This window comes from Uloborus diversus, chromosome 2 (assembly GCF_026930045.1).
Source record: "Uloborus diversus isolate 005 chromosome 2, Udiv.v.3.1, whole genome shotgun sequence".
NCBI classification, from domain to species: Eukaryota; Metazoa; Arthropoda; class Arachnida; order Araneae; family Uloboridae; genus Uloborus; species Uloborus diversus.
In genome coordinates this window covers 108,289,199-108,311,440 of record NC_072732.1, presented here as the reverse complement: position 1 = coordinate 108,311,440, position 22,242 = coordinate 108,289,199, and the positions used below count along the sequence as shown (strand labels likewise).

The following is a 22,242-nucleotide window of genomic DNA, read 5'->3' as shown; positions in this document are numbered from 1 at the left end:
GCATGTAACAATGGAATGTGTTGTTCCTTAGAGTATTCCATGAATGATACACAAAATGAGTTCTATTTCGGCATTTACAATGGAACGTACAATATGTATAATCGGTACTTCTGGTATGAAGAAAATTGTCTTCTTGTCCGATGTGAGTCTTTTAATAACCGACCCTGTGCCACGTTTCCAATGAGAACAACAACGTCGTTCTATCGTATTACTATTACAGCTAACTTCACTACAAAATTTGTTTACCCATCCATCATGACGTCCGGTATGCGATTATTACCCATGGAGGATTGGGCGTATGAATTACCAAATGAAATGAATGAAATGGGAGCCCTTGATTTAACAAGTGAAAGTGGAGAAAAAGTTATAGTCGCTGGTTTGAACGGCAGATGCTATGACCGAGATCCTCCTTATCATAGATAGAATTTTTTTGTTCTTGGTACTCCACATGACCATTCCTATTTATTTGTGCTACTTCGTAAGCAATGAACATCACTATGTCATGTGTTCTTTTAAAAAATAAAATTTCATTCACTTTTTTGAATAAATCATTTTCCAGAAAGATTAACACGAATGAGATTTTTGTATGAACTAACTCCGCTTGGAGATCAGTTGGTTCGCCATTTTCTGCTTTCAATTATTGATGTTTATTTCAGTCACTTGATTTATACAGTCAATTACAAAAGTTAGCATTATAACATCAGTCACAAAAGTTAATACAGACAGACGAAAATATTTTTTCTTGTAATTATACAAAGACTAAAAAGCTCCAATATTTAGAAATTTATAAGTTAACAAATTTACATGTGAAAAACAACAAATATTCAATCAGGTATTGCACCCCAAAGATCCCCCTGTCATATGTCAGATTCAAGTTGCCTGATGAAATCTTGGGGGGGAAAAAAAAAAGAACATCCCACGAGCCTCACATTGAAGTTATGCCTTCGTCTATTACTCCGCTACTTTATTGAAATTTTCAATTCATACATGAATATAAATGCGATTACATAGAAGAAAAATTTTTGATTTACCATACAGGATAAGAAGTAAGAAAATAATAAGCATAGAAGATCAGGAATATACAGTTTATAGACTGTCGTCGACAACTGTTTATGTACTATCATTAAATCGAATGTGTAATGTTGACAGTTCAAACATTTCATGTGACTAAAACAGTCGAATTGCTAGATAATAATTGCATAAAAATTGGTACATAAAATTTAAAAACTACAAAAATTTTATGTAAAAATAATGACATATTAAGTACGTTTCTTTTTTATTTTAAAGAAGTAAAAATAAAAAAACGGCCTATTATAAGGAGAAGGAACTAGGTTCTTTGAAGTACAAAAAATGCAGCTTTAGAGAGATTAAATTTGTAGTATTTAAGGAATTAGTAGTATTTAAGGGGTAGGTTTTTACGCTTCAAACCCCTTCCGATACTTTCCAAAGCTGTTCCAAACAACGGATACACTGTTAAAACTACAGGATGCATTCGGCACCTTTCAGGGGAGAAACGCTTGTTCACCAGCGGCACCCAATACGGAGCCGAAATCGCACCTCTAAATAAGGTGAAAAACAGGCACCTTTTAAAAACTAGACATCCGGAGTGAAAAAAAGGATCCTTCGGAGAGAGAAATGGCACCCTTACTATAGATCCTCCTCCCCCCTCCCCCGTATTGTGTGCGTTTTTTAATACAGTTGTGTATTTTTTTTTTTTTTTTTAGTTTTGTTTTGATTTATGATATTCTACGTTTTGGACATTTTTCACATTGAACTCGGTATTGGAAATGATTAAAACATGTAATTACAGCATTTGATCATATTTCAGAGTTTTCAACATAGTTAAGAAGTGCTCATAGCGTTAATTCATCTGATCGTGCTCTAACTCAGTGTTTCTCAACCTCTTTTGACCCACGGGCGCGGTAAAAGCAAATGAAAAACTTTGCGGACCGGTGAAATCTTTATCGTTTTCTTAAAGAATCATAAAATAAATATTATGAATAATAACTCTGGGGTCGTTAAAAAACATGTGAAAAAAATTCAGGGTTCTGATGGTTTTTTTTTTTTTTTTTTTTTTTTTTACAAAAAGTAATGTTAAAAATTAATAAAACAATAAATATCTACCCCTTCACTTGTATCAAAGATCTGTCACAAATACGTTATAATTTAAAAACGAGTAATTATTTCAGTAATGTGAGAAATTATACATTTACTAAAACTTGACGTATTCCGAAAATGAAGCATAGCTGTACTTATGGATTATTTAAATGATGAGCCAAAAATATTCAGGGATATTACAATTACGGAAAAACAAAATCGTTTCATAAACGTTAATCAAGAGTAACAAAAGAAACTGCACATAAAGTTTTTCAACAGTTAAATAAAAAACCAAAAGAAAGTTCTAACGCTTTCGAGGACTGCTAACAGGAAATGATTCTAACACTTGAATGAAAAAGCAAAAAAAAGAGCTAGACTGAGAGAGATTTTTTTTTTTTCGCTATCTTTATGTTATAATCTACGAAGCACAAGAAACATTTTTACTAAGGTTCTTTTGGTGACTAATAAAAGCTGCTTATCGAGTATTCAAGAAAATAATGACAGATATTTTTAGTAGCGTTTTGAATGATAGAAATTTCACGATAGTAACGGTAAACGAGAACTAGAAGACTAACGGTTACTGTGAAAAGCAATAAATGCACTTTTAAACACTTAACTATGTTTGAAAGCCCTAAAAGCTACAAAGTGATCAAAAGCTGTACTTACTTGTAATTTCGGATAATTAATCCTAGAAAAGTTGGGTTTTAATCCAATAGTGTACTTCATTCAATGTGAAAGACACACAAACGCAATCATCATTTGTCCGCCATATTGAGGTGGTTGAATGTATGTCTAAGGCAAAAGCGCATGCGCAATGAGTCTTTTTTGTGATTGCATGATGTTCTGGCTCCTCTGCTCTATTTTCTAGCCTGTGATGCACCTTCAGGCACTATGCTTTCACCTTAGAGGGAATATTTTCACTCGTCTGGAACCCCTGCTTTTAACAGTGTACTGTATATGTTTTATTTATTTTATTTATTTCTTTTTGCAAAGGATTTGAAATGGAGAGCACAGCTGATTTGGACTGACTACCTGAAAATACTTGTAAATTTTTTAAGTTATTTGAAAAGTAATGTAAAGCATTTTTGATTGCATAAAATTCGACTTGAAGGACATAATTTTTAATTTGAAGACCTGAGGACCATTCAAAGCGATTGTATCTCCTTCAAAATACTTAAATGTGGAAGCAGAACTATTAATAGCTTTAGAGCCGTCAGTGTATATTCTATTGCAAAGTAGTTATTCAAACAGGCAAACGAAACACGTTTCAGAATTAAAATCAGTGAACACAAATATGTATATCTACTTCAAGGAAAAGAACTATATATGCGCAGTGCGCACCTAACTAGTTTGTCGAGGCGGGGGAAGGTCTGGAGAGAAAAATATTTCACATGCCCAAAGAATGTTCGTTTCTACGCAGATTTGTTGTTGTTTTTTTTTTTTTTTAATCACAAGATTTCTCTACAGAACTTGGGAAAGTTGGGCTTGAGTCAATAGTGTTTTTATTAAATGCGCAATGCATTCTATGTTGTGCTATTCTGCGGAAGTATATAAGGTAGGCTTGCCAGATTTCTGAAGTGTTCAACCGGGACCCCCTCCCCCTGTCGCGGTTCAAAAGGAAATCAGGGGTGATAGTGGAAACAAGTAAAATTTTCTGAAGACAGTGTAATTTTCAGAAACTATGAGGAAGTTCGACCCCCCCCCCCACTCCGTAAAAACTTTTGAAATATACTAACAAAAACTATTAAAAATAAACATTTTTAAAGTTTTTTTTTTTTAAATAATTTTCAGCTTTAGAATGTGTTGTTAGCCCAAAATTTTGGAAACTTCGGATCACAAACACCCATGAAGGGAACACATCCTTGCAGGGCTGTGGAGTCGGAGTCGAAGAGTCGGAGTCGGACTGATTTTGAGATAAAGGAGTCGGAGTCGGAGTCGTTAGAAAACATGCCGACTTCGACTCCGACTCCGGGCTTCTTTTTTTCTTTCCTTTTCACTGACTCTCCTTGCATTTTTTAAAAACTGATTACCAATTGGTTCGATTACATGTATAAAAAGATACTAATGAGAAAATAACTGCCATTATGGCAATTAGCTAGCTTGAATGCTTACCGAACTTTCTGTAGCCGTCCCCTAGTTTGCTTGCTTTTTAACTTAACTAATAGCAACTGTCAGCAAACGGTTTTGTTGCCTAACATTTTCAAGTAATCACTTTCAAATAAAAATGAAATATAGTGTTTTGTTCGATCTCACTTATAAAATAGTAAAAGAAACGTAACAAATTAGTAAGTCGACACCCGTAGCTAAGGTTGAAACGTTTAAGTGTGATCGGCAAATTCAAAGAAGTTCTGGCGCGAAAGCACGAATCCAAAAGATTCGATGAAATAATCTTATGTTTTTTTCTTTATTAAGACTATTTCTGTAAGCTTGGTTCTCACTAAAAAGTATGGAACAAAATAAGTAAATGATTTCTTGATTACAACACTCAAGAATTGCAGTTAATCTTAAAATCTTCATATTTAGGTTAATTCTAAAGCAGCCAATAAAATTTAAATTAAAAATTTAGCGAAGAAGAAATATAGGTATAGTAAAAGTTATTCGTACAAATTTGTATACCGCCGCGTTTTATGTAAAATTAGCTCCTGACGTATATGTGCCCTATTTTCGTTGAAATTTTTTTGATGAAATATAATTTAAAATATATTCGTGAAAATTTTCAGAATTAAAGTATTTATATTTTTTTATAAACTCTGAAATTAACTTTGGGTGTCATCTACCAGATGGGTGTCACCCGGGGCAAACCACCCCCTCTCAAGAACTTGGATTTAGAAAAAAAGGTTTTTTTTTTCTCTCAAGTTACAGCTTTCAAAAATTGAAAGCACACGATTTGATCAATATCTATTTGTTAAACATTAAAGGGGGGGAAATAACAGATAATCCTTTTTAAAATTTTTAAAAGGGATTTTTAAGTCATCTCACTTTTTAACTCGTAACTATTGGAAAGTTTGATTTTTAAATTGAATTTCTAACGTTGTATGGCGTCTTGGGTTTACAATAAAACACAAAATGCGAAATTTTCATAAAAAGGAATTAATATTTCAATCTGTGTTAAGAGGTTTTCCCCCTTCCCTTGAATGGAGAGAGGGAGTTGAAAAAATACAATTAAAAAAATTAAAAAAAAATTCGGAGTCGGGGTTGGAGTCGGCCATTTTCTTTCCGACTCCGCAGCCCTGCATCCTTGGCTAGCTTTTAGCGTGTTTTAGAGGATAGTTCATTCTTAATGATATGGATCATTACCAATTATGAACCTAAACGGGGGGGGGGGATAATGAATGACACAAGCAGATAAATTTAAATATTTTATTTCTTACATGTTAATATTTGTTAGTTACTTTAGTAAGAAGAAATGCTACGAATGAGTAATAAAAACTTGGACAACGTGTATTTTTCATTCGCTAGGACTTTTTTTAGAAACTCTTTTTTGATTTTAATGTTGTTGTAAACATCTTCACAAGCTGATTCGATATTAATTTTACAAGTCTATGTTTCAAATGACAAAGTAATTATCCAAAATAATCCTTCGCAGTTAATTATTTTTAGACATTTTTGGTCGTCTAATCAAATTTATCTTTTTCCGGGACCTGAAGTAAACCGGCCGGGACACCGGGATTTTGCCTAAAATCCGGGACTGTCCCGGTCAAACCGGGACGTCTGGCAAGCCTAATATAAGATATTAGAGAATGCCTAGATTCAGTAGCAGCTATTTTTTTTTAATGTACACAGCCTTTATATAGCATTAATAATACCCATTCAGCATATCTAGAGTTTCTTTAGTCCGCAGACAAAAATCCGAACAAAGTTCAGACTGCATCTCATTTAATAAGATTTTACTTGAAAGCATAATGGTAACCAAGTTTCTGTAATTTCGGTTGACTAATTCAGTTAAGATTATGAAGTTTACTATTCTATACTGAAGAAATTAATAACTGGAAAAATGCTTGGCTTACAACCAATTTCAACTGAAATCATTCTCCTTCAAGCAATAATTACCAGGGCAGCATAACCGAAGTTGAACTGATTTTGTTGTAAATCAGTCGGAGTCGGGAGTCGAAGGTTTAAAATTTCAAGAGTGAGAGTCGGTCATTTTCCCTCAAAGCTCACAACTCTGCCAGTGCTTGCGGAGTCGGAGTCGAATTGATTTTAAGATTAAAGAGTCGGAGTTGAAAGCTCTAGCATTCCCAGAGTCGTAGTCGGTCATTTTTCCTCCGACTCTGCAGTCCTGATTTTCACTAAACAAGTGTCTCTGAAATCAGTCCGATAATTTAATGAATTTTCTTACTGCTACTCAATTAATTCTCGCTTGCGAGGAAACTGTTAAAACGAAAACGATTGTGTGTAATTTGTTTACTAACATGACTGAAGGAACAAAAGTAAAAAAGTAGAAATACCGCTGCCTTCGAACGCCCAGCGTGTTGCCGCCTGGGTTTCTACGTTACTCCAACCTATGAGAATCGTTCTTGCATATGAACAGGAAACTCGGCTATCATTATTTCAAAGAATTTATTGCATCGTCCAGAAGAGGGGAGGGGGGGAAATAAGCGCCGGCAACTTCGGTTCAGAAACAGATTTTCGGCTTCGGATACCAGAGGTAAGTCGTATTTTAATGTTCTTTGAAAACATTTGATGATTTTATAACTATTGCATTAGAAGAATGATAGAAATCTGTAATATAAGTGAAACTAAATGCCAAAATGTATTTATCATAGATTTTACTGTATTGAAAAGTTGGTATAAATTTCTAAACGATTATCGCTATGGTACGCACTAGGAATGCACCCATAAGCAAATTGGCAGATTACAGATTACCGATTAATCGGCTGCCGGATTTTTAGAGCAACAATTTCTCCATTAACTTATTTTTTACAGCAATTTAAATGTTTTTAGCATTGATGAGCAGTTCGTTTCTGTGAACAATCATTAATATCTCTCCATTTTCATAAATTTTCTTGAAAATAATGCTTCAAAATTTTATTTAAACTTTAAACTGTAAACCATTTTTTTAAATTTAAATTGTTATTGAAATTATATTCTGTCATTATCTAGACATGAAAATTCAAAGCGATTTAGTTAATAGACCATTGGCTAGTTTATTATCAACCATTTTACTATTAGTAGTAGACATAGGCGTAGCATCGGGTGGGAGGGGGGCGCAAAAGGTCACGTGCCATCCTTCCCCAACTTGTTAGACGCATAACCTTTGGCACCTGAGTTGTTCTAAAACTAGAAAGAAAATCATATCAAGAATATCACTCTTACAATTGTCTTCATTTATTTTATCTTTCTTTATTTTATTTATTTATTTATTTATTTTATTTATTTATTTTTTTTTTTTTTTGCTCATAGGCGTAGCATTGGGTGGGGGGGAGGCGAAGGAGAATACATTTTCTAAGCATTGAATTTTTGGCCCCTAAAACGTGTAGAAATTAGAACGAAAATCGTTTGACATCATCAAAACCATTAGGTTTAATTCCTTTTATTTTACCTTATCAATATACTTCGTGAGGTACAATTAGGATCTGGCCCGGATTAGGCCTAGGCCTTGGCCTCGTATCACAAAGGAAAAAAAGAGCAAAAAGCTCGTTAAAAAGAGAAAGAAAAAGACAGAAATGCTGCGCAAATAAAAATATGGGGGATGGATTGCAACTTGCTTAGGAGAAAAAATGCAATTGGTTGTTTAAAGGGCGTAAAACTTGAGCCCCATTTCTGATTAAAGCAAATAATTTTCAATATCTTTGATTAGAACAATAATTTCTTTAAAATGTATCTTTCCCAAATAGCCCGGTCAAAATAGACATTCGAGTTCGGAAAAATTCCCACAAAGCTGAAAATTGGTACAGACCTTAAGAACATCATTATAAGTGAAATGTCAAAAGTCCTCATCGATCCGAGTGGAGCTAAAAATTTTATGCAAGGTCAAAGGTCAAAATTGAAATTTTTTTTTAAAAAAATTGAAAACATTCATACAGTGCTGAAAATTGGTACAGACTTTAAATGCATCATTGTGAATGATATATGAAAAATTCCCATCGATTCCACTTGAACTAAAAGTTTTATGGAAGGTCAAAGGTCAAAATAAACAAAAAAAAACTTAAAAAATCGGAAAAATTCACATAGAGCTGAAAATTGGCAGAGACACAAAATACACAATTATAAATGAAATTAAAAAAATCCCCATCGATCCCACTTAATATAAACATTTTATGCACGGTCAAAGGTCAAAAAATGCTTTTTTTTATTTTGCAATTATTTCAAAACATAACTGTTATTATAAAAAGCGCATATTAATTTGTAAATTATACAATATGTTGAAAAGACATTTTTATATGAAGTTCAACTCTTTTTGGTTCAAATTATGTGAAAATGGTGAAACAAGTACAACATTATCCCTTATTTAACGGATATAAGGTGCCTCTCAGTACCTATTATCCCTAATCAGATTCTTCAGGTGCAGCAGCAACAATTTCTCTAGCCTTTGCATACAAAGGTTGATCAAAAGTAACAAGTAATGCTTTGTATTCTCCAAAGCACTAAGTAAAGTAGTGTATATACTATTGTAGTTATTTGCAGGTTGGTGAATAAATGGTAAGAACAAAATTCTCGACATTGAAAAATCCATATTATTCTTTGTTAAACCTTCAATATAACCGTTCCAACCTGATAGCGATAAATTATTCCATTTCCCATACAACCATAACAAATCTATTTTCCGGAGTAAGAAAGAAGTTGTATCACTTTCATAAGCAAAATTCTGAGCAGTTATTTTACTAGATCCTACTACACCATTATTGTGGTACTCTTGTGTTGGCACATGAGCTTTTTCTGCAAAATCTTTCGCTGAAATAATTTGTTTCATTCGCGATAAAGGATCTTCTGCTAAAACTGAACTTCTAGGAGTAATAATTAGGATTATTCCCATTATGTGTAGAGTATTATGGCCATCTAAAGTGTGTACGTTACTACCAGCATTGTCTGCTGCGTATTGAATAAATGTCCCGGTTTCTGGTGGTAAAATATGTGGCTGATGGTTAAAAACTGTAGCCGCCTCATACGCCATAGTATTATGCGAAGCACTTAAACCAAAAGACGAGAAAATATGTATCACGTTTAGATCCAAGTCGTCGATGAAAAAAAACTGAGAGACCCAATTGTAATATCAAGATGAAAGATCTAGGACGAACAGCAGCCATAATACAGTGGCTGACACTAGTACATATTAATTTCAAATGTTCCAATTTAGATCGTTTTCTTTTTAAGATAATTTGCTCCAAAAAATAAGTCAATGACTCCGGAATGTCACTATTAATATTTTCAAACATTTGACATGGCGGGGGATAATTGTTAGTGTCGCACACGACAGATTGAATATCTTCTTGAATAATTTCTGCCGCAGTCTTTAGCACCCTAAATCTTTCCTCTTTTGCTGTTTTTTTTTTTTTTTTTCATACCAAGCTTTGTTCAGTATATCGTGCTGAGTATAAACAAATCATTGCTAAACTTCCACGTTTCTCGGTTATAATCATTCTATTGCCATACTTTAACTTTAATCTGTTTTTGATTGTTTTATCATCTGGGATTTCAGTTTTACAAATATTTTTTAGTTCTTACAGTGAAAACTGACCCAAGGCCGTATCCAGAAATTTTTTTCGGGAGAGGCCCGGATTAGCACATTGCCCTAACACACACACACACACACATATAGTATATATAGACACACCAAACGCATAAAAATGTTAACATAGAAGCCTTTTTGTCTCGATTTTTAATGATTCCACTGTTTGGACTGTTGTTATTTTAATTCTTATTATTTTTCTTATTCACCTTGTAGTGGTAAGTATAACAAGAGAGTGTCCCTTAAAATCGGATGTAGAACATCCATAATTTCAGGGGGTCCGGGGGTTTTTCCCCCGAGAAATTTTCGAAAAAAAAAATCTGTATTTTGAGGCCTTATATTAGGTAATTGAGACTACAAAAATATGAAGAAAAAAAAAGGCAAACAAAGTCTTTTAAAAGTTATACATTCTTTTGCAAATCAAGATCAAACAAAATAAAAACTGCTTGCTCGACAAATCATGGAACTTAATGGACAGAGAGGAAAAACGAGAGAGGAGAAAAGAGAAGCACTTCGTCATCTGCTCATATCGGCTTTTAGTGAAGTTTGTTTTTGATCACTCCCCCCTACCCCTATTTTTTATTTTTTTCATTAAATGCCCTACAGTATGAAAATTGTACAAAATAGTTTAAAAGAAATGGTGTAGACATTCAGAAAATAAGAACGGAAGAGTAATATTCTGGCCATTTGGACAATTCATACTTTATTTTCTTGATAAGATACAAAATTGAAGAACTTTTCAAGGAATTTCAAAAACTTAAATAATTTTCAAAGACTCTCGAACAGTTGAAATTATTTGAAGCTCTTTATTTACGCTTTTCAGAAGTTGATTGCACAATCTTACAAAATGATTATAACTTTGTAAGACACACCCGTTTTAAGTTAAAAATATATGCAACGAAATATTTCTCGAAACAATTTTTTTTTTTTCAATCACAAGTAGTGCAGAAAATGAAAGAGAGTAGAGTAAGTGTTATTTTTTTTTTCTCATACTAAAGGTATTAACAGTATGCAGTAGAAGTAAGAAAAAAAACAAGCAATACCGAAAGAACTTCCATGATACTGAATTTGGCATTAAATAAATGCAAGACAAGAAACATATCAGTCACAAAAATTATCTTGAAAATTATGCTACAAAAACGCGAGAATCGTGATTTTTGCATTTTTTACTCAGGATGTATCAAGGAGCTGAATATGGCACATCTTGGTAACAAAATACTAGCCTAATCGGAAAGTAGGGGCCCAGCCTTTGGGGAGTCCCCGGCTCGAATCAGTACAGTGCAAGTTTTATAACAGTTTTAGGGGGAGGAGGGCAGGGTCGTGCATAGAGGGGAGAAGGGACACCTGTTGGCCCGGGCCCGAGCTTAAATGGGGCCCAATATTTTAAAACGTAGGGTTGAAAATATGGGTAAACAATATGGAGGGGGCCCAAAAAAAAAACATTTGTGACAGCCCCAAAATTTCTGTGCACGCCCCTGGAGGAGGAAGTGCACCGAGTCAGTTTGGTAGACTTGAAAAATCTACCGAACTGACAAAGGGCCTGCCTTAACCCTGGACTGCCCTGAATTGAATTGGGAAAGAGAGCAGGAAGTCCTAATTAAAGGTCTAAATTTCAAGTGTGCCTTGCAGCTAATGAGAACTAGAACTGCTTTTTCTGTATTTCTTCAAAATATTATAAATTTTGAATAATGGCAAAATTAAGAATAAAAAAAAACTTTGTTATTTTCCTTTTCTGACATTAGGAATTTTTTAAAAAAAACCTTCTTCTGTTTTACGGTCCAAAACATTTCGGGGGGGGGGGGGGCCGTCAGGCCCCCCCCTCTGAATACGGCCCTGGTCATCATTATTTTCAATATAATCAAATATTTCTGTCATCGCCATAGTAACAGCGGGATTTTCAGGACGACCTGCTTTAAGACCTACAGAACGCTTTAGAAATGAAGTGTAGCAATTAGAATGGTACTCCGCTTCAGCAGCAACTAAATCGTATTCATATTGTATGCGTGCAATAACAATTTTTGCTACGTCATCTGAACGATTATGTGCAATCTTTAGAATATTATCTTTAAAGGAAAGAGTAGCAACTTGACAAATTCTACGCCGTATATTCTGCTGTTTTTTCTTTTCAGTCTCTTCATCTGCTTCATCACCACAAAATAAGCAACAGTTTTTAAAACAAAATGTTGTCTCACCTGATAGGACTCTAGTACGAGGTGGACTACTCAGAGATGTACTGGCCTCTGTCTCTTGTTGTCTTTTAGCTGCCGCAATGCCCACTTTCGGGTGTACATTTTGCGACACTACATGAACAGATCCACCGACTGTTTGTCTTTCAAGTATTCAACAAACCCATCGTTCCTTGCACTACTTGAATCAATTATAGATTTTAGTCCGCGTTCAACAGTAACAATTTCACCGTCAGTCAAAGATTTATTGCAAATGAAGCAACCTTGCGGCATCTTTGAAGAATTATTTGTTAAGGGTACGTGTTCATATCAAAAATAGTATCAATAAACCCGACTTTTCACAACAAAGAATCACTCCCTGTTAATAGGAGCACTTGAGCGATTGACTTTGCTCATACAAAGGAATCTAAGCGCATCCACTCTCCCCTGAATGTAAATTAATCTTTTCAATTTGAAGGGGGGGGGGGGTGTGAATCGTAAGAGGGGATAGGCATAGCGGTCAAGTGTAGTTTCTCGAGGTCACTCGAAAGAAAGAAAAGGAGCTTCAGTACTATTTCCAAGTTTCAAAAACTGCGATACCTTATGAATGTTATCATTTATTGGAGGGGGGGCAGGAATATTGGGCTTTTTTAACACCTAGGGCAGATCCAGTTTCTGGTTTTGGAAGTACTCGTTATCAGAAAGGGATCAAAGTAATTTTAGGGCACAAATAGGGGGTTTAAGGTCAACGAAATATGTCATCAAAATGCAGCTTTAATTTTGTCGCTTAAGGGGGGGAGGGCTGGGGGGTAAGACCCCCAAGGCACAGCCTCTAAATCTCCGCTTGTATGTACATAAATACATAGTTTTCAAACTTTGTATCCTCTATTTTAAGACACTTACCGTTTAAGAGATATTTGAAAAATTGATTTTCTGAACTTCGACCTTGAATAAAACGTTTAGCTCCACTGGGATTCGTTGGGAACGTTTGAAGTTTCGTTTATAATGATGTCTCTAATTATTTCTATGGTAATGTCATAGTCAAAGTGCAATATTTGGACAAAAATTGGGATTTTAGGGTGAATTTTTAGAAATTTGAGTCCCTGAACTGCAGTTTTAGGCTTTATTTTGTCGCTTTAGGGAGAGGGGGGTATGACCCCTTGACCCATCCACTGAATCCTCTCCCGTTTGTGCATAATTATCTATTAATTATTTATTAATTATCTATTAATTTTCAATCTTTGTATCCCCTATTTTTACAAAAACACTTACCGTTTAAGAGATAGTTGCGAAAAATCGGTTTTTGACCTTTGACCTTGAATAAAATTTTTAGCTCCACCGGGATCGATGGGGACTTCTGACACTTCACTTTAGTGTTGTCCTTAACTATATTTGTGTTAATTTCATAGTCAAAGTACCAAATAGAGGTACAAATAAGGGGTATAAGGGATTTTTTTTTAAATATGTCTCCAATGCCATTTTAACCTATATTTAGTAGCTTTAGGGTGGAAGGTATGACCCCCATGACCCATCCTCGGAATCCCCACTTGTTTGTACACAATTGCATACCTTTCAAACTTTGTAACCTCCATTTTTTCGCTAACAATTATCGTTTAAGAGATATATATGAAAAATTGATTTTTTGACTTTTGACCTTGCATAAAATTTTTAGCTCCACTCGGATCGATGAGGACTTTTGACATTTCATGTATAATGATGTTCTTAAGGTCTGTACCAATTTTCAGCTTTATGGGAATTTTTCCGAACTTTCGCTTTTTTTTTTGGTCTATTTTGACCGGGCTAAAAGTAAAAAAACTTATTAAAGGAAAGTTATAGACTTGAAAACTAGTAAAAGCCATGATATAGAAAATGTTCAGTTATAAAACTTGTTTATGAAACAATTTTTCTCTTCATGTCTTTAAATCATGTCAGTAAGTACGTGCTTGTAATTAATAATTAATTAATCATATTTATTTGTGACTACCAATCGTCTGGGGCGCCCAAAGAAAAAAAATTTTGAGAGGGGAGAAATTATCAATTTAATTCAAGCATGCACAAGTAACAAAATTTAAGGAAAAGAGCCATTACGCGTTCTTATAAAAAAATATTGCAATTTTGTCTCCAAATTCGACGAACTGTCAGACCTTATTTGCCGAATGAGGAAATTTTGGGGTGGTCACGGTGACTTCCCGTGACCTCCCATCTGCTGTATCAATCATAATCATATCGCTTATTTTGTACATTGAATACTCACCCGAAACTGATTTATCTACACATACGCATGCATTACATATAAGCTCCTAATAAATAATTTTTTGCACATATTTTTATGCATTTTTATTGATAATTTATGTATTGTTGGTTATTTAGGTTTACTTTAACGTGTTGTTTTCTGAATATTTTTACTCAAAATATCATCACGAAGATCACAACAAAATGGGTAAAAATGCATGGGATGCTCCAAAAAATGTGGTTTATAGAAGAAAAATTAAAATAGAGAGAGTGAGAGATTTAGAATATATAGTGTGAAGAAGATACACCAACAGTTCTTAATCTTTTTAAGGTTTAAATTGAAAGTAGAACAATATTGTATGAAGAAATTTAGGAGCTGTGATATTTAATTTTTAATTGAAAGTGAAAAAAAAAATACTTAAGGTATCACTGCTAAATATCACCTCAGCCCATAACGTTCTTTTTTTTTCCCCTGTAGCCACAGACATTTGTTTTTCAAACAAGACTAAAATTTGGAGGGGAAAATTGAAAATTTCATTACGGAAAAACCAAAACAATGGAATGTTTTTGAAGCATTTTCTTCCCTAAATTTCAAAGACTTTTCTTTCTAAAAGCACTTTTATTATAATTGGCCTGATACTCACGGAAAAATCTGAGGCCTGCTTTTGCTTATATCTCAGCAACTTGACTACTTAGAGACTTCGGAGTTCAATAAATAGTTTGCTTAATCTTAAGGTACAACTTAACGCTGAAAAATTAAAATTCTAAAATGAAATTATTATTATTTCGGTTAGGATGCGAAACAGCAAATTTCATGTAATTTCCCCATTAAATGTTTAAACCCATTGTTAAAAATTTTGTTGCCTTGCAAAAGAAATGTTAATAGTAATCATAATGAAAATTTTGAAACAAGGCTTCTCTGAAGCAAGCGTGAAATGTCATCTCTACCAATCGATAACGCGGCTAAGTAAACCGACATATTAGGATTTTTATCACGAGTAACTTGTAAGTTTTGAAACATAAATTTGTTTGGGAAACCTTTGATATTTAAATGGTTTTAATTAAAATAGCAAACAAATAAAACCTAGAGAGGAACAAGGATTAATTTTTAGTGCCAACTGCTTTAAGTTTTAGACACACTGTTAAAAATTTTCCAGAAAATTTACGGTAATTGTTACTGGCATCCATGTTGCCAGTAACTATTACCGTAAAAATCAAATGTTACTGTAAAATTTTACGGTTTCCTCGGTAGGCCACAGCAACCAGTTGGCGCTGGGATCGCTTATTTCTCCGGTATAAATTACCGTAAAAATCAGCGATGCGTCGGCGATGCAATTTTACAGTAACAATTACCAGAAAATCTTCCTGAATTTTTAACAGTGCACACGTATATAGTTTTATTTTTCCCCCCTTTTAGTACGGAGCATTTATATGGAAAAATAAGGTAAAGTTTCGTGATGGTAACATTTTATTTTTACACTATTTCTGAAATATATTTACTCTAAAAAGAATAAAATAACAGAATTTTTTTAAAAAAAAAAGTACTTTTGTAGTTTTCAAAAATTCCAAGAAAATGACACCACAAATGAAGAAAAGTGCGCTTCTACTCATTTCAAACCAAACCTTCCCTATAAGAAAACTATGCATGTTACAACATTTAAAGTTATGATTGAAAGCTAGATAATGATAAGAGAGAGAAATTCTCTTCATGATTTGAGCCGCACTTTTCTTCATTTGTGGTGTCATTTTCTTGGAAATTTTGAAAACTATAAGAATACTTAAATTGTCCTTTCTGACCCAGAAAAGTTATTTTGTCCCTTTGATTGCATTATGAAAAGTGCTTAGAATTTTTTTAAAAACTAGAAAGTCGCCCGTCAAGGTATGACGGGTGAAAATTGCTTCTACTCTTCTACATTTGAACGAAGCAATTGCATGTTTGGTGATATTTTAATTGTTAAAATTTTAACCCTAACTCCAGTGGATTAACCCTGAACTCCAGTTGATAGCGTCCATAGTTGACCGCTTCTTCGTTTCTTCATTCCCCTGAAATGACACAGTCTTACCGATAAAACATTTAGCCAGTTAAGTACCAGCCTTGTCACAATAAGACCTGTCCCTGCATGTTTAACATTGCCAAAACATATGTATTATTAAATCATCATGCAGTGGAGCGAGTTTCATTGTTGAAACACGCGGGTTACTCGATCATCGGCTATTATTTATATGAGGATTCTTTTATTTTAACAGTTGTAACAGGCGCTTGCCCGTTTACTGGGTGGTCTCGTTTGTCCATGGAACCGGATTCTCGTTGCGCATCAAGTCAGTGCCAGATTAAGGTACGGACACACGAGACATACACCCAGGGTACCAACGTTTGAGTGGCATCAAATCTCTATTATCTAAAATTAAAATAATAAGAATAATAATAATATTTTCACATTCTTAAGATGTAAACATTAAGTTAAATACAAATCCTGTCATAAATTCAAAATCCAAATCATTTTATTACCTCATTACATTGAAAAGAGTGAGGAAAAAAAATTCTCAGAAAAGGATTTTGATAAAATTTTGGAAAATGCTGCTTCTTATACGTCTGAATTAATTCGTTATTGCATATTGTTGTTTCACGAAATATGATCCAAGTTCCATTAATATGTATTCACATGTTAAAAAATAATAATGCTTGTTTTTCAGACTGGTAGTATATATAAATGGCTATGGAACTCCAGTTTCTCCTGGCTTTGAGCGCGTTATTATTTGCAACGACTGTAGCGAGAGAATTTTTCAAGGCTGCTGTGTTTGAACACGCCCGGCAAGGAAATGCAAGCATAGACTCGGCAGAAAGCGTAATCGCCGCCAATTTAGACTACTATAGAAAAGCAGGAGCTGTTGCCAAAGAAAAAGTAGGACATTCTTTTTTAAAACAATTTTAATGATGCACAAGAACAAATGCTAAAATAAAAATTAAAGAAAAAAATGTGTTTCGTAAAGACACACGATAGAAATGAAAATTTCATCTTTTCTTTTTCTTTTTTTTTACATTCTAAACTCACTTCACCCTCACGTTTTTCTCTCACGCCACATTCTTATTCTTTCTGCGCCTGACTTGGGCATTTTCAAAGCAAAATTGTATATTTTAATGAAGAAAATAAGATAATAAACAACGAGAAAACTAAATTATTCTCAAAATCTGCTTTTTAATTGTTGCCGAAAACAATGAAAAATAATCGTAATTATAAAGTTAATTTTGTTAATAAAAGTTAACAAACTAATTTCAAGGCTGAACTTTATCAATGTGGATTACGCTTTTAAACCGATGACTTGATTTAAATCAAAGAAATCTTCGAAAACCTGCATTACTCCAGAAGTTTAAAATGCCCAAAATCCACAAATAAATGCTTGCTTAAGCCTCGAAATTAATTTGTTGAAATTAACAAAACTAACTTCAGAATACTATTATATTTCATTATTTTTGGCAACAATTAAAAAGCAGAAGTATTATGATTTTATAACTACTATTATTTTGCGCATTATTTTTGGCAACAATTAAAAAACAACTCCGTGTCTTCCGTCACACAAAAAGGTTGTGGATCAGAATTTCAATGCCCTCACATAAAAAGTTTCACTTCAAAATCGATCCTGACTGCCTCACCTTCTGTTAAAATGAACTTCGTGTGTAAAAATGCGTAAAAGATTTAAAGATATTTAAAAACTTTCTGGATAACATGTCAAAACACAGAAAAGGAAAGAGAATCACAGCTACTAAAATTTGCTAATCACAAAAGCTGATTCAAGAGGAAAAATTGAAGATACATTTTTGCCCTCTTGACTTTATTTACTAAAACCAACTGAGGGAATGAGAAGCAAGGGGATGTAAGTGGACGTTTTCACGTTTTGAGTGAAACGCTTTTAAAGGTAACGTCCTAGGTAGGCTTTCATTGAATTTTTTTTTCCTAAATCATGCTATACAGTAGCACCTACCAAGGCTACTAGTCTATCCTCAATACAGAGAAGAGGTTCTTCTACAATCTGCACTGGTTATGTGCAAATTTTTCATTTTGCCACTTACATCCCTTTGCTTCTCACTGCTTCAATTATACTAGTATTTTATTTATGAACAAATGCAAAATGGTAACAGATAAACATTTTAAATCACTGAGGTTTTTCCAAGTTCCACGATGAAATCATTTACCAATCACGTGAACTGGTAAATGATTAGAAGTGTATTTAAAATTTTGTAAAAAAGGTTACATAATCCCGGTACTATATGGCTTGGAACTTCCAAACATACTTCGTCGTGTGCAGAAAAATTCAATTTTCCTTTTGGTACTAATATTTAAAATGTACGAGTTAAGTTTTCATTACCAGAATGGGATAGTTTCCAAAATTTCAAAAGTATTTTTTTATGAAAGAGCATGTTTAAAAACATAGGATCTGACCATTTTTTAAATAATTTGTTTAAGTTTAATATTTTTAAAAAATTATTTAAATCGGCGTGCTTTCAATGTTTATACTTCTGTCCAATGACATCACCATGGACATCACAAATGATGAAATGCCATTCTGTGTTGCCATTCACAGAACAAAATATTTTATTTGCATCTTTACTCACTTGTATTGGCAACGATATGTTTGATAGCAAGCGTAGAGCGCAATTTTAATTTGCTGCTGATTATCATAACGTGGAAACGTAGTAGAAAGATGCGGCAAAGTGCATCATTTGTGACGTCATAAAAACCACGCCTTGTTTGAAAAACAGGACATTACAAAAAATTAATTTAAAAAAAACTGTTTGGAAAATAAAAATATTTTCTGTGTCCATGTTTTTTTTTTTTTTTTGCTCATTCTATCCATTTCAATGACTAAAAATAGTACTTTTGACTGAAGGAAACCTCCCCATTGTGAAAAAGTGATATTTTTCTGACTTTAATTAATAGCTCCTGTAATTAAAGTCCTCAAAGATGAGACTGGGCTAAGAGCACTCTCGATCTCCTTTCGAATAAAAAATAATTGTCAAATCGGTTCACCCGTTTTGGAGCTATGGAGCCACAGCCCTCGTCAAATTTATAACTCTTTGTTGAATCTGAGATTAAAAATCAAGGGAGAAAAATGTACTTCATCGCTCTTTTATTGCATTGCATTTTCACAACCATTCAACCATATTTTAGTTTAGACCAGTGGTTGCCAATCCTTTCTTTTACCCCCTCTAAAATCAGAAAGAAATTGGTGAACCTCTTGTGACGTAGTTAGTTTCAGGAAAGAAAAAAAAAATCCCACGCCACGGGTAAGTTGTCTTGGTCCTTGGTGGTAACACGTCTTCATGGTGGAACACATGTATGTTTTGAGGTGTCAAAATGAATTGAAGGACCTCTCTGCCATGGCTGTTGTTACTGGGACTGTCTTTTGGAGCTTGATGCATTTTTCAACCTCAGGTCAATGTAGTATACCATAAATTAGCTTGTACTTAGTTGTTTAAGTCCTTATTTTGATATATTCCAATAATAGTATGTTCAAAATAGTTTAATGTTGAATTTTGTGTCCGAAATTATCTACATTTATAACCAACTTAAGCAGCCTCCGATTAAGATATTGGGGCATCTGCGCCAAATACTTTTTCACAATTCCCTGTAGTCAAATATGATAAACACGGGAATCAATAGTGAAGACTTCAGAGTCTGGAGTGTGGCGGTGCTCAACAACTCTTTCATAACATTTCTTAGAGTGCAGAGTAACATACGCCTTAAAGTTAGCAGAAGAAAAAGAGAAATAAATGAAGGAGAAAATCTTAATTTTTCTTTTTATCCCTAAACAATACATTAGAAACTAAAGTTTTTTAGTCATTTGGGGGCCCAAAAAACGAGAGAGGAGCCTAGGTCACGCCTTATTTATTAATCAGGTCCTGAACTTAAGCGATTCCGACCACCTTCAGTTTCAAATTCCGACTGTGGTACTTGTGTTGACAACAATGGTGGTGGTGAGTGTGGGAAGGCGGGGGGGGGGGTACAGAGACTGAAAGATTAAGTATCTCTGTTTATAGAACATCTCTAAGACACACTAGCTTGACTATAAGTTTCGCTGCTTCAATTTTGCGGGCATTGAAGCTGTGAGTTAACTTTTCCAACATTGATCCTCTCCAAGCTGTACTAACATAGTAAAAATAATATTTTATCTGACACTGAGATGTGTTGTGTGATAAATTTACGGCAGTATTTTGTTTCTTTCATTTATTTTAAAGTAAATGCTTACTTTATCATAAATGTTTGTTTAGAGTAAGAACTCTTAAATAATGGTTTTATCTGTTGGTTTTTTCCCCTAGGGAGCTGAACTGATTCTTTTCCCTGAATACGGAATCTTTCCGCCAAGCACCGAGAGACGTGAAATAAAAAAATTTGTGGAATACATTCCTGATCCAAAATTGCACCGCACAAATCCATGCGATGAACGGAAGGTGTATATTAATAGGCCAATATTATACACATTAAGCTGCATTGCGAAAGAAAATAATTTAATCGTGGTAGCTAATACTGGAGATATTCAACCTTGCGAAGGAAAACCAGACTGCCCAGAGGATGGTGTTTATCAATTTAACACTAACGTTGTTTTCGATAAAGATGGTAATCTAATTTTTCGTTATTACAAAGAGCATTTATTCTTCGAACAAGGAATGGATCTTCCGAAGTTAAATCACGATCCTGTATTTAAAACCGATTTAGGAACATTCGCAACTTTCGTTTGTTTTGATATCGTTTTTAAAAGAATCGCCGAAGTGTCTCGCTATACAGACGTTGATGCAATTCTGTTTTCTACATTTTGGATGAATTCGTTTGCAATGCATACTTCCATACAGTATTTTGAAGCAATGGCTTTAGGCAACAATATTACTTTTCTAGCCTCTAATCTTCAGCTACCAGGATATTCAGCTACAGGAAGTGGGATCTTCACCAGCCAAAATGGACCTTTAGCGTACACTCTTAATCCAGACGGGATATCAAAGCTCGTGGTTGCCAAAGTTCCTCTGAGATCTGCTCAAAATGCAATTCAGGATTCATATGAATCCAGCGTGACACTCATCACCAAAAATGGACCTAGAGATTGGGAATGGGAGGATGACGGGAGAGATCTTCCTGAAGAATGTGACTACAAGAAACTTGGTGCAGCAAAAGATCTCTATAAGGATTACAGATGCATGAAGGACGTACTGGACAACTATACGGTAATTGAACTTACTGAACCAAGTGGCTACGTAGAAGCTTGCAAGAATGGTATGTGCTGCTCTGTGAACTACTCAACTGATGGGTTAAAGGACAATTTCTTTTTGGGCGTTTTTAACGGAACTCATAATTCCTTCAATCGATATTATTGGGCAGAAGAAAATTGTTTCTTGGCACGGTGCGATTATCTAGATGGAAAACGTTGCAATTCTTCAATAAAGTCAAGCACTCTTTTTCATAGTTTGCATTTGACAGCAAATTTTTCAACAGAATATGTTTACCCATCTATGATGAGTATCGGCTCTCGACTAGTTCCAAAAAGCAACTGGAGATTCGATGGCGATATCGATCAGCGATCTATTAAGTTTGAAAACAAAGAAGGAATAAGCTTGTTGATAACTAGTTTCAAGGGTCGCTGCTATGATAGAGATCTTCCGTATATAAGATAAATTATGTTATTTTCCCAACTAGGAAATGTTCGAAATTCGGTCTGTATAGAAGATTGGATTGCTTTATCAGCGTGATTATCACTTTTTGGGAATAAATTTTGATAATTTGCATTTGTGGGTGTGAAATTTTTTAATTTAAATCTTCAAAAACACAAATTTAAAAGCAACACAGAATACCAGAATTTCCCAAACTGTGTTCTGCGGGCCCCCGGGAGTTTGCGAGTCCATGCCAGGGGGTTCGTGGTGCTATCCAGCTAAAACATTAAGTATAATTGAGATTGAAAGACGAGTAACGATATTATCATTACATGCAGGACGCAGCAGTCCCCCCCCCCCAGAACTCTCGAAAGTAAACACATTACACATTGATTTTGTGTACATGACGAAGTTCATATTGTTACAAAACTATATTAAGTAAA

General features: G+C 34.2%; 1 protein-coding gene across 1 annotated transcript; it reads left to right on the top strand.

Annotated features, from left to right (window-relative positions):
* Nucleotides 1-6,688: 6,688 nt before the first annotated feature.
* Nucleotides 6,689-21,905, top strand: LOC129217225 (biotinidase-like). The gene is made up of 3 exons (XM_054851500.1): nucleotides 6,689-6,745; nucleotides 16,858-17,066; nucleotides 20,480-21,905. Exons 2-3 carry the CDS (start codon nucleotides 16,875-16,877, stop codon nucleotides 21,821-21,823), a joined length of 1,536 nt encoding a protein of 511 aa, XP_054707475.1. The 5' UTR covers nucleotides 6,689-6,745; nucleotides 16,858-16,874; the 3' UTR covers nucleotides 21,824-21,905.
* Nucleotides 21,906-22,242: the final 337 nt, after the last annotated feature.